General features: G+C 36.0%; 1 protein-coding gene across 1 annotated transcript in view; it reads left to right on the plus strand.

The window, feature by feature from the left end:
* Window positions 1–11,509, plus strand: part of XKR4 (XK related 4) — a 140,866-nt gene extending 129,357 nt beyond the window's left edge. The window contains exon 3 of the mRNA XM_088130727.1: window positions 808–11,509. Coding sequence (XP_087986853.1) covers window positions 808–1,754 — 947 coding nt within the window. The 3' untranslated portion in view covers window positions 1,755–11,509. The remainder of the gene's footprint in view (window positions 1–807) is intronic.
* Window positions 11,510–13,901: the final 2,392 nt, after the last annotated feature.

Raw genomic sequence — 13,901 nt, forward strand, 5'->3', positions numbered from 1 at the left:
GTGCAACCTGATGATGCCACTTCTGGCATGACCTGATGATCTCACTGATTAAACAAACAGATAAGCCCCATTAAATTAAGTATACACTATTACTACTTATGCTTCCTCTCACAAAAGAGGAATTTGGATTGAATCTAATGGTCACCATCAGAGAAAGGTAGCCCATCAGAATTGGGAATTTAAATAAGTTTACGCCCATGCCAAAATGTGAAGATTTCAAACAAATTTTCATCTTAAACTTCCGATACTTTTCTATGAAATGTTGTCCTAGTTGTCCCATTATTCATCTGTTGAAGGATACCACATAGTACATCTTTAATTGAATTTTGAGTCTTTTGGGGATCGATATATATGTGTGTGGGTGGGTAGGGGTGTTTCATGCTGCTATATAATATTGTTATCTCATCTAACTCCTGATATGCTGTTTCAGTTTCTGCATGTAGAAAACCGTTTGTCTCGTAAGTTTTAATGAATTCATTACAGTTATGTTTGTTAAATAAAGATTTTCAGTAGTTGAAAGTTCTGCTCCACCTTTAAATTCCTGTTACAAAATGGTTTCAGCCACTATTGTAAGTCAGCCAGTAATTTCATTTATCAGACTGTAATCTGCCAGCTTAATCCTTTGTTTGATAGGTCCCTTGGAAGAAAACACACACACAACTGCCCATACATACACCCAGTTGTTAGAACTGCTGTGAGCCTTGCTAGCAGTAGTGTGATGAGATTCAGCATGTTTTGTAAAAATTCTCCTTTGTGCATCTTCATTAATGGCATGTCCTCTATTTATTTCCCTTCCTTTTTCCATAGGTCTTACTGCTGCAGCATCTCTTGTGTCTTTGGCATGGGCACTGGCTTCGTATCAGAAAGCTCTTCGTGATTCCCGGGATGACAAGAAACCCATCAGTTATATGGCTGTAATTATTCAATTTTGTTGGCATTTTTTCACAATTGCAGCCAGGGTGATTACTTTTGCTCTCTTTGCCTCCGTTTTTCAACTATACTTTGGAATCTTCATAGTCCTTCATTGGTGTATCATGACTTTCTGGATTGTCCATTGTGAAACAGAGTTCTGCATTACTAAGTGGGAAGAGATTGTGTTTGACATGGTTGTTGGAATAATCTATATCTTTAGTTGGTTCAACGTCAAGGAGGGAAGGACACGTTGTAGGCTTTTCATTTACTATTTTGTGATCCTTTTGGAAAACACCGCCTTGAGTGCTCTTTGGTATCTGTACAAGGTTCCTATGATTTCTGATGCATTTGCCATACCGGCACTGTGTGTGGTGTTCAGCAGCTTTTTAACTGGCATTGTTTTTATGCTGATGTACTATGCCTTCTTTCACCCCAATGGACCACGATTTGGGCAGTCACCAAGCTGTGCTTGTGAGGATTCTGTAGCTGCCTTCACTCTTCCCGCCGAAGTAGCATCAAGTACTTTAAGGTCTATTTCTAATAACCGGAGTGTCACAAGTGACCGGGATCAGAAATTTGCTGAGAGAGATGGGTGTGTGCCTGTCTTTCAAGTGAGACCAACTGCACCTTCCACCCCTTCATCCCGACCACCAAGGATTGAAGAATCTGTCATTAAAATTGATTTGTTCAGGAATAGGTATCCAGCATGGGAAAGACATGTATTGGACAGGAGCCTCAGAAAGGCCATTTTAGCTTTCGAATGTTCTCCTGCTCCTCCACGACTACAGTATAAAGATGATGCCCTGATACAGGAGCGATTGGAATATGAAACAACACTATAAATATAATGCATAAAGAAAACTCAGTGCAACGGCTATGATGCATCCAAATAAAAGGGTAATAATAGGGCCGTGGCAATAACTTAATTTCATTCTACAGCAGATCAGGAAGCTATAGCAGTGTCCTTAGTCTGACTGCCATCATGATTATCATTTGATCCACTGTACCACAGTCTATCTCAGTAAACCTAAAAGAAGCAGCATCCAAGAACCTCAAAGAATCTATTATGTTTGACTGAGAAATAGTCATAGTCTGATGACTCTGATTTTAAAGTGCATTACACAGAATTTAAAAATAAGACAGGAAGGGTTGAATGAGTGACATCCAACACACCAGTGAGTGTTTCTTTCTTTTTCCTTTTTAGAAAATCCCTATGTATGTTTTTATGCTGAGTAATACTTATTTACAAAATAAAGCAGCAGCTTAGAAAAAAATTGTCAGAAGAACTAAATTCATACAGGGCAATGTTACTGTTATCTGAATTCAAGTTTCTATGAAAGAAATTAATATAGTTCTCTTGCATAGGTAAATCGTGAAACATTTTCAAAGGAGAAACATTGAAAAAGGCATTAATAGTTTTTCTCTAATCTAGAATTCTATTTATAATCAAAGAAACTATTCATTTTTATTTTATTAAATTTATTTCCTTTTTTTAACATAAATCAATATTTTATGTACAACTTCAGGGTATTTTTTAACAGAAATTCTATGCAGATGATTCCCTCCTCCCTCCTCAGCTTTCAGAAAGAATGGAGAGTTTTGGTAGTTATTAAAAATGTAAATTAAATGATAATCATGATTAAGTTTCAATTGCAAAAAAACAAAAAAGAAAAAAAGAAACGGGGAGGGAGGGAGATGGAAAATACCAAAAAGGTATACATCCCATATACTGAATTCTGTGAAGATTATGTTCAGAACAACATCAAAAGAGAATAGGTGTTTTAATCTACTGTGTATGAATCCATTCAGGATGTGTGATAATGCATCACAGTATGCTATATCCTTTTAGTGCCAAATATTGTGTAACTGCAAAATTAATATAATATTGTGGTTTGAAGAGAAAATGGGTAACATGTCCTAAAGAAGTTGGGAAGAATACATTGTACTTTCTACAATTATAGACAATGCTATTTACGCAAAAAATGTGTCCCTGGTTTGTAAGTATATAAACTGTATACTTTATAAATACTGTAATCTACAGTAATCTACTTTATGTGCAAGATTTTCTTGAAAGGGTTAAATCCTGTTTCATTGTACTTGGACATAATACAACATTGTGTTTCAGTTTCACAAAAATGTGTTTCAGTGAGCCTTGGATTTACATGCTACCCCATCTCCTGTCATCTGACACAGCGTCTAACAAGATCAGAAGCGTCCATTTCTATTCTAGATGAAATGCCATTTCACTTGCCATTTTAAGGTTAGTTGAAACAAACAATCTGCATATGTAATTATGTAATGTTTTTCCAACTATGGATAATTATAATTAATATCATTTTACCTAACCTTGGTTAGCTAGGCAAGCTAAAATTAATCTAAAATTTCAGTACTCCTCACAAATACACCAAAAGAGGAAGGGAAATACATAAATCCAAAGTTTACTGAGGCTCACTTTTGTACAGCTAAACTACAGTTTAGCCTTATATCCAAACCAGCTAACTGTCAAAAGAATAGTTTTCCATATAGGAATCTGGGCATGATCATAGGAAGTATCTTTTCTTATGTTAAAGTATCCTTGATGGTGCTTTTGGTTGCATTAAAGATGCAAGTCAAAATTTAATAGTATTTTTTTTTAACAAAAATTGGTGCAAACTGGAATAACTCATGGATTATGTCAATATTTTTGTAAAGCAAAAACTCAGTACACAAGTTGTTACTTTTTATAGGCGGAATCTTTTCACATGTGACTCATTCTCTTTACTAACTTAAAGTTTAAAAATTAGTCCATAATTATATCCACTAGTCCTTTGTACATTAATATAACTGCATAGTCTTGACGCTGTACTAGTTTGTTTCACAATATCACGCAATATGAAAATGTCCATTGCTATTTTTAGAATATTTCAAAGCAGTGAAACCTTCAGATGAGTGCTTCAGATTTAGTGCAGTACGTATGATGGCTACTTTTCTGTGGTATCTAAGGGAAATATAAACAGGCTTTTTAATGAATTCTGATGAACTCTAAACTATAAATCAACCTTTTCCAATCTGGAATCCTCCGGTGTTGCTGAGAATGCAACTCACAGAATTTGAAGCCATAACAGTGGAAATTCCAGACTGGGAAAAGCTAATTTATAATTTAGTTTAGCCTGAAATCTTGAAGATTCATAGTGAGATTACAGTTTGCTCATCTCTAATTCAGTTGTTTTCCAAATAGTGGCAAGCTGTACTTTCATTATGTTTCTGCAATATATTAGAAACTTTGAAAACTTACTTACAAAGTAAAAGTAAACATTTTGTGGTGGCCATCATGTTACTCATTAACAGAGATACAGTCACCTGCTGCAAATATGAACAAGTTGCTCTTGAACATAACCAGCTTCAGCAATGTGAAGCAGATTTTTGAACAGTCGAATTAATACAAACCAACTTCTTCCCAAAGAAACAGCCCTACATAAATGTGCATGTCATTTAGCAGCCTCTGTTGTGATTGAACATTTCCCACTTGCCATTTAATCAATATTGAGCTAAATCCAGTTTAAATAAAGCAAAACCAGAGTATGTAGATATGAGTTTTATCCACCCAAGGCTGGCTCTGCCAATAAAAAAATATGTTTTAAGATTATGGCATGATGAATCCACACTTGCTTCATACCATCAAATTTATTTGTACTGGCAAAGGTTATGTTGTTATTTCAATAGATGTACCAGCTTAAATTCTGGGATCAATATTTTTTCAATAGAAACTCAACATATAGGGGTGGGCAGTCTCTGGTCCACTGCTAATTTCATGTGGCCCTCAGTCTGATTTCAAAAGTCCTTTGCAAACTATTAATTCAGGCGTCTGATGAGAATGATCTATCCGTTTCCTGAAAGCCCGCTGCCTGGGGTGGGAGAGAGGCAGGTTTGGGCAAGTTGTGTGTGCATGTGCAAAATAGAGAGAAGAGGGGAGAAGATGAAGTAAAGTGAATAGGTCATCTCACACACTCTTCCCTGCCCCTGCCATCCACTTGCTTCAGCTTTACCACCATTGCCAAACTTCTCCATAGGACTTTTGTTGAAGGAAGGCAGCCTTGAACAGTACAAAGATCACCTCATCTGTATGTGGTGCATACATGCAGGAATTTCAGCAAGCCCCTCTCCATTATAACCTTATAAGTATCATTAAAATCTTGCATTTGTGGTTCTTTTCATAGCATGCCTTTTATATAACACCATGCCTGCCATTATGCCATTAAACAGTAAGAGAAGAGGAGGTCTGAGTATTGCAAAGTTTGTTCAGAAATGATTAACATCATATTTGAATAGAAAGGTCTGAACAAGAAGCAGGATGCTTGTTTCTCATTGTTTTTATCACCCAGGAATGTGAATATTTACTTAGATTTGTGAGGGGTATCTTGTCTTAAGCTTGACCGAATGGGTCCTCCATAAGAACTATTTGCATGTTTTAGTAATAGCTATCTTGTAAAAATAACTTATCAATTCAGAAATATAATTTATTACTATGGCTCTTCTCCACTATGGTGACTTGGATAATTTTCCAATAGATATGTGACATCTTCATAACAACCTGTGAGTTAGTTTAACCTAGAAAAAGTGCCAGGCTCCAAACTGTGCAAGAAGTATCTTGCTAAATAGGCTTTTGAACTGTCTATGATCTTAATCCAGCATTATAATTATTAATTGGCTTTCTGTTGAGAAAAAATAAATTATTTAGGGAATGAAAACTCCTTTATCTAAAATCCATATACTTTCTTAGATTTGTAGCATATGCTAAAATTAATGGCACATAGCCTAAAGTAAAGTATAAAAAAAGGACATGACATGCCAGAAAAAAATTAGCATCAAATTCTATGAAAAGATTATGGTACATGAATAGCATGTTTTAATCACAATCAATGTACACTGAGAGTTAAATGCTTAAGTCATTTTCTATTGATTTGAAAGTGTGATGCCACATAATAGTGTAGTTTGAAAGACTGGCTCTATCAGCATGGTGAAGTTTACATCAAAATAATGTTTTCAGAAGTTTAAAAATTCTAAGATCACGCTCCTAGTTAGATTAACTTCCGTAAATAAATTTCTATATCATATTGTTTAACAATCTGTCTATAGTTTGCATGCCATACCAAAACTCTGGGGAAAAAATGCTTCTAGCATGACAGTTTGAAAAAGATTGCCAACACATATGCATATACAGAATGATACCGTAATTGAAGTCCTTCTGCCTTCCTCCTTCTGTTCTGGATGATTTGTGGGTAAAGGTATTGGAGGCAAGAAAAAATATCTATCCTGTCTGGTTTAGAATCTCCTAGCAGAAAAAACAGATCAAGACAAGATCACATATGATTCCACCAAGAGTCTGTATATGATTGGGGTGGGATAGAAATGTGATAAATAAATAAGTAAATAAATAAATAACTGTGACATATAGCAAATATTCAGCTACTATAATGGAAGAAACTGTATGTTTTAAGAATACATAAACTGAATGGGACACATTCAGATCAGACCTTAGTGGAAGGAGGAAGAAATGAGATGAACCTCTGGAGTCATCTGTTTTCCTGAATCTTCTGTGATTCCCACTGGATCCAAATGAGAGCTTGTGTAGGGGACTTTAGAGGAGTGGGAAGTTCCATGAAGACAATCCCTTTCTTCTCTTCTTTAGCTAGGAAGGAGCCCTTATATTCACAGAATGGCTTCTCTTGATGTAACTCAATGTTTAACCTAATTATTTATGTCTTGATATGGATGGAGTTGTTCACTTATTTCTTTTCTTTTTCTTTTTTACTTCTAATATGTATAATTCTGTTCTATGCTGAGGAAAGTCTAGAATCCAGTTCCATGAAATACTCTTCTCTCTTGAAAACAGGATTTAGTTTTATGCTTCAGTGTTACTATGATGTAGAATTTTTTAACGTAATATTCTTGAACTTATTTCACTGCTGAAATTTTTACAGGATTAATGTTAATATTCTATCATATTCGTGTTTCCCACTTTATTTCTGAAGGAACCAATGGCAATATAAGCTTTCACAAAATTAATGCTGGTACATTCTAGGCAGCAGCCTTTTTAAATCCAAAGTTCAGCCAACTGCCTTCCTGCTTCCTGCACAGGCCTCCTTCCTTTCCACTGACAAGTAAGGAAAGGAAGATGAGCCAACTCCTCCCATCACCTATACCTAGGGTGCAAAAAATGCAGCTTTCAGATCACATGCAGTTTGCTACAGCTTCTTTCCAATTCCCAAAGTGGAATAAAACATTGGCCCCTTTTGTGTTGGGGGATTTTAAAGAGGCAAAATGAGTATTTAAGACTTGCTTCCACCTCTGCTCCCAATAAGGTTCATTTTGGATCCTAACCTCACCCACTTCTGAAGGTGGCTCTCAGTAGCTCTGTAAACACCAGACAGACCCACAAGCCAAAGGATGTTGCTTATCTATAACATATGCCTTCTTGGGTCATTTTGGTTCATCTTGAGATACAGTAGTCCTGTTTATACGACATATTTAACTAAGTTAGGGCAGGGGGGTTAACATGTTGTGTAGAGTCAACCTTGGGATGCTTTTTGTTCCAAACAATGCCAAAGTTGTTTGGGGCTAAATTAACTTTCTCCAGTCTGCCACATCATATGAACAAATATAAAGGGATGAACAGAAATGTAACTATTTCTGGCATAGAAAGGAAATCACTAAATGGCATCACCAAATTAGAGCTTCACAAAAACACCATCTTTTTATTCATTCTACTTTTCATATGCGATAGAGTAGGTACATAAAAGGACAGGTTCATTAAGTTGATCAGCAGTGGTTCTGACCTCACCTCACCAATGGTTGGGCCACCAATTATTTTTGTTTTGTTTCATTTTTTGTTGTCAATTTAAAAAAAAAAAAATAAAGTGACAAGCTTCTAACTATCTTTGCAGAGGATAGGAAACCATTCATTATTTGATCAGGAAACTTGTGATGTTGTGCTCTTGGTATAAAACCAGTTGTATAGGTATATCGTTTCTAACAGACAAATCCATATATCAATGTGGTTTTGCCCAAATATTTGATTTTGTCAGAAATATTCCCTCCAAATCAAGCTAGCTCAATTTCATGTTTCATGTTCCCCCCTCCAGCCCCATTTCTATTCTTTAACACATCTAACTCTGGCTCCATTGACAAAGAGTAAAAAGCTCACTCCTAGTCTTGAAGGTAGATTTATTGCCTAAAATACTCTGACAGAGAAGGACGTTCATTGTCTAACTGCTCTGATGTCTTAGGAAATGCTATTCTCTTCCACCAGTTAGCTGCTGTGTCAGAGCATAGCATGCAGTGGTGAACCCTTAAGTCCTTTTGCATTGGTCTCTAGCCCTTTGTATTGTCACTGAAACACTGGCAAGAACTACCTCTTTGTCTCTCGCCTGAAGTTTGCAACCTGCAACATATGGAGACACATGGAGGAGCAGCAATCCACATTTGCTCTCCAACAGTAATGGTGGCCTCTGTTTCCAGAATTTCCACAGGATGTTTCCAGACTATGCAAAAGTCATAAGTCTTTTTGTCCTTTTCCACTGGACTGAGACTTTCCTTGAACTCACCTAGATATTAGTTCCCCTTATCCCAATCTTCCAGGTAAGACCCATTAAGAACCATAACCTAGCTGTGCTTTCTCCATGACTGGTGGGCTCAGTTATTGTGAGAATAAAACTGAAGGCTTGATCTCCTAAAACAAAGGTACTATGTAGATGAAATGGGGGGGGGACCCCACAAATGAATAGAAGCTTTAATTTTGTGTGACTGCTTCCATTTCCCTCCTGGCTTCTCTAGTACTAAGAGGCCCACTGTTAGCATATCCCATCCTCTGCATGGCCACCAGTGATAGAGCTGCTTTCAGCTGGTGGAAGCCGCCATTTCCTACAGTTATTGAGAGAATAAAACTGAAGGCTTGATCTCCTAAAAGCAAAGGTACTATGTAGATGTAATGGGGGGAACCCCCGCCCCCACAAATGAATAGAAGCTTCCTACAAGGTTGCAATGTGATACACTATGGAGGTGTTCCAAAGCCGTCTGCTACTCAGTTCATGGAGTGCCCAGCACTGTTTGTTCCTTCTTAACGGCTTGTACATGTCAGCATTCCTGACATTCCGGGGCTTATGTGTAGGGGAGACATAGTAGAGGCCTCCAAGATAAGAGCTGAGGCTGACCACCAGAGAGCACAGAATGTAGAATGGGAGAAATAAAGAGAAATTAAGGTGAATTCAGTAAGATGGAAAATGAACTGAAAGGGAAAAGTTTTTTGTTTTTTTAAGAGGAAAAGCTGAATCCAGGGGTTTTTGTTTTTGGTTTTTTTTCTGAAAAGAAATAACTCTTCTTCCTCTCTGTGCACTGCTCCAAACAATATTTGTCCTAGTGATTCTAATAGGTGAAATGGATAGAAGAATTTCAAAACACCTTTGCTATAGAGTTTGCTCCACATCTGAAGAATAACAATCTTGTAAAAGTCTGTATAAATTACCAATATATATTTTTGTGGGAAATGTGTTGGGAATTTCTGCCAAAGCTCTACTAAATGAGCATTATCTTTGCTTGCTGCTTCAAATGGAATTGTCATTTTGATACTATTACCACTATTCTATAACTGTATTTTTGTGACCTTATATTGAAATGTCGGAATGTGATGCCTTCAAAGTATATTGAACTTCAACCCCAAAAATTTCAGTTTGTATGGTCACTGTTCCCAATAGCTATGAATTCTGTATCCAAGAGGGCAGCTGTAAAGGCAGAATGCATCTTGCTGATATAAAATATCTGTAAAAAACATGCATATGTACCAAAACATCCTTGTACTGAAATTCAAATTGTTTTTTCCCCAAGTTGGAACATTTTTGTTACTTGGAGAAAGATGTATTATATTGTTCTAGGATGACTTTAATATAAATACTATACAACAATGATCGTGTAGGGTATATCATCCAGGAAATATTAAAAATTGACAAATCCTGAATGGGATTTTAGGAAATGTTAAAAACATTTAAGATGCAAAAACCAGATGGGGCTTACAATATTAATTTTGCTTACCTTATGCGCATTCTAATTAATATTGCAAAGACATTTTATTGTTGAACAAGTAAACTTCAAATAGCTTGAAACCTATACTCCTATTTATCTGGCCATGTTCAGAATCTGCATTTTTTTTTTTTTTTTACATTAGACTACCTCAGCCGCCTTTAATTTTCATTCTTGTTACATATTAAAACATTTGGAAAACAAAATATTTTTCAAAACCATGCCAATTAGTGTTTAGAAAGAATAATCTGGGGAAGGAAAAAAAACTCACCCTAGATCATAAGGAATGTGGAACAGACTTACTCACCGTGAGTCACTTATGATAATGTTTGCATGTAGACAGTTTCTGTACTTGCTTTCTGTCTTTTGTAAAGAGGGAAAATACTGGCTGCATCTAATTTCTGGGTCTGAAGTGGAAACTGTGAGCCAAGCCCTGATAACTGGCAATCATAGCACCATTCATTTGTTTGGTGGCAGAAGCGTGCAGCTTTCATCCTTAAAAAAAATAAAAATAATAACGCTGGGATCAGAACTCACTGTGCCATCCATCTGGATTAGTGGAGTCAGATGTCAGCTCAGTATCTGTCTAGCTGGATTGGGAGTGTGAGCTTGTGACATGCAGTTTAAATATCTAGGAACAAACCCACATAAGCTGCTTGTATATGCTTACTTTGTCTTAAGAGTTGTCTTTTTCCTATTTATAAATCAAGAGTCCCCCCCCCCCACTTTGTTTATCCTGTATTGGTAATCTACGTATATGAAACAACAGAAGAAAGTAATGAAAAGTTACTGTTCGCAGACAAGAAAATGGCCAATAATTTCTCAGCTCCTGTTGTAAACTTGCATTTTAAGCAGATTGTGCTAATTGTAACTGTGCTTTTACTCAATAGTTACCATTATCAGAAACAAGTTGAGAGATCATCTTTATGTTTATGGAAACCATGTAGATATATTTCCCTCAAGCACAGCGACTTGAGTTGAATGATATTCATGACAGTTCTTGTGCTATGACCTGTAAACATTGTACAAATGTACTTGGTATTTTGTTTGAAATGAAGACTCAAAATAGATAATGGAACAGAAATCCTTCCTGTAAATACCTATATTCAGACTCCATGTATACAAACATTCCTTTTGAGTCCTGATTGTGAAGAGTGTCTTTATTGGCTAGAGACCATTGCCTTGCACTGACAGTGGTTAAATGTGCTATAGTAAAGAACACAGTGTGTGAAGTATTTGGTGTACTACAGTACCATAGTTCTTTTGGTCTGTTAAGTAAGTTGCAATTTGTGATGAAATGAAATTCAAAGTAGTGCTTCATACTTAAAAATTTCTTTGAATACAACTTGATTTTTCTTGTAAAACTTTAAAAGAAAACTTGAAAATTTTATATATTTGGATTTTGTAGATTTTTTTTATTTTATTGCAACAAAAAGTACCAAATCATTAAATAAAGTACACTGTGGTCATTTTACTGACACTGTGGAGTCTTTTTAACACAATGCATTTCATTTTAATCAAATGTGCAATAATAAATATGGCTTATATATTTGGCAGCCAAGAGTTTGAATATGAGTGCAACATTTACATTACTGTGGTTGTGTCATTGTCAATCAAAAGGGTGAGGAACCCAGTTTGGATTTGACAGCAAACATAGTCAGTTGGGAGGCTTCACCTTGTTTGCTCTTTGAATAACCCTCTCTATTCCCAGCATCTTTTTTTTTTTTTCATATAAACTGCACATGCAGAGTTTCTAATCAGGATTAGAATTACACCAGAGACCAAAGGGCTATAACAGAAGTCACTAATTAAATCTGGATCTTGCTTGACAAAATTCAAGGCCAGAAAAAAATCTAAGTCTATCCCAAAGTTCATTTAGTAGTTAACTGCCCCCCAAAAAGTCATATAGCTTAACCTAGAAAGCATCTTTATCACAGTTACAATTTCAACCAAATCAAGAATGGTTGATTCTTCAATCACACTGATATGTTTGAAGTCCTTATCAAAACAAAGGAGAGTCTTCACACACAAAAGTTTCCCAGGTGGACCCACGCCCCCATTTGCAAAACAATTACGCAAGATATCAATTAAACCTAAGGCACCTAGTCACAGATGGCACACTGGTAGGCAGTTTTGGTAGGATTCTTAATCTTTAACAGAATCAGAAACAATAAATCTTTCAGTTGTGTGAACCATACTAAACTTGCTGAGTTTTCGTCACTATAAGGTGCCCCAAATCCTCAAATGTATAGCAAGAGTCATATCCATAAATGTATTGGAAAGTCCATTGTTTAAGGACAGTGAGCACTACTACTTAATAACATCATAAAGAAGAAAAACAAAACAAAACTTTTCCAAATATATTTCCAGCTGCTAAACTTGTTTTAACAGAATGCAATGGAAGCATATAATGCATCAGTCTTGCTCAAACCGAACAAAGCTATGTTCAGCAACTGCCAGGAAGGGGGGACTGGGAACCCCATGAATTTTAATTGTAATAAACTATACCAAACAAAGTTAACTAACATGGTAATGATCCCCCTGACCAAAGAATACATAGGAAATGAATACATACAGTAGGATGTCAAGGGGCTTATTGCAGCCATATAGAGTATCTGACTAAGATCATACATATGCTAAGTCATAATGTAATTTGTCTTGCTTTGGCTTGATATATCATTTGAACCCAGCAAATAATGCTTTATACAAAAATCATTAAACAAACAAGGTAATGTTTCACTTGGCAAACATCAACCTTTAAAAGTACTTAAACTTACCTGGATCTTAGCATGTTTTTCTTCAACTTATCTAAAAGTTATCCATTGAAATTATCTTTATACCAACTATAATCATGGTAATCACAGATGGGTGTGTGTGTGCGTGTGCATGTGTATGTATGCATGTACACATTTCAGTTGTAAAGGAAAATAAACATATATTGCAGTATTCAAGTGTATCGAGCTGACTCCTTGTGTTTGATTTCATATCAAATAGCCATCTGGTCAAAGATACCATTGAATTATGAAGCCAGAAGAGAACACAAAGTGGACTAATGTAGGCGCTAGTTATTGTAAGTAGCATATTTTGGTCTTTGAGGTCACTCTACACTAGCGGGAGACCTCTTAGCTTTGTTCCCTTCTGGGTAGGTGAGATGCTTCCAAGTAAAGTTCTGGCCGCTGTGGGCCCTCATTTTTATTGTCTTATGGGGCCCATTTGCTGCCAAAGGAATTCTTGGAAATAAAGATGATGAAACGTGTTTCCCGTTCTTAAAAACATGGAAAGAACATTTTTTTTAAAAGCTTTTAATTCAGAAAACAAACAATGAACGTTGTAATCTGCATTTACTCTATATTCTGAATTTCTAGATAAATAAGAACAAAGAACAAACAGCATGCTATTTGAATAAAAAATAGAACAAAGAGCAAATATTGTTCTTATTTATCTAGAAAGTATGGCAGGCATAATGGCACCCTGAGATACCATTTTGGGAATTCCAGTTCTAAGCTACACTATTCCAATAATAAACATTTAACTGCTATTCTATTGGCTTTGACATACAGTACTTTATTTTTTGACTGAGGCTTCAGTTTGCCAAAGCTGTGTTTACGCTATAGACCAACTCATTGAAGTCCACACATCTTGAAGTTCCTAAGGTTGAGAAACACTGCTATAGACTATACCATAGCCCTGGTTTACCAATTACAGTGGCTAAGCTAGAACAAATATACTATACCATGTATTCTTGTTTTGTATGAACCAGATTATTTTGTTAAGCTATGATGTGAGATGGGGTCATTTTGTTTTTGTTTTTGAGTTAGTGTGTTGCGTGAATGTAACTATCATCCAGATCAAAAATGGAAAAATCTAGAAACTAGACCTTGTAATAGATGAGCAGCCTTGGTTACGAAGTCATATTTTTGGATCTCCAATATGGCATC

Source organism: Python bivittatus, unplaced genomic scaffold (genome assembly GCF_059951505.1).
Source record: "Python bivittatus isolate LINGU-HERP-01145 unplaced genomic scaffold, Pbiv_v1 ctg000840_np1212, whole genome shotgun sequence".
Classification (NCBI taxonomy): domain Eukaryota; kingdom Metazoa; phylum Chordata; class Lepidosauria; order Squamata; family Pythonidae; genus Python; species Python bivittatus.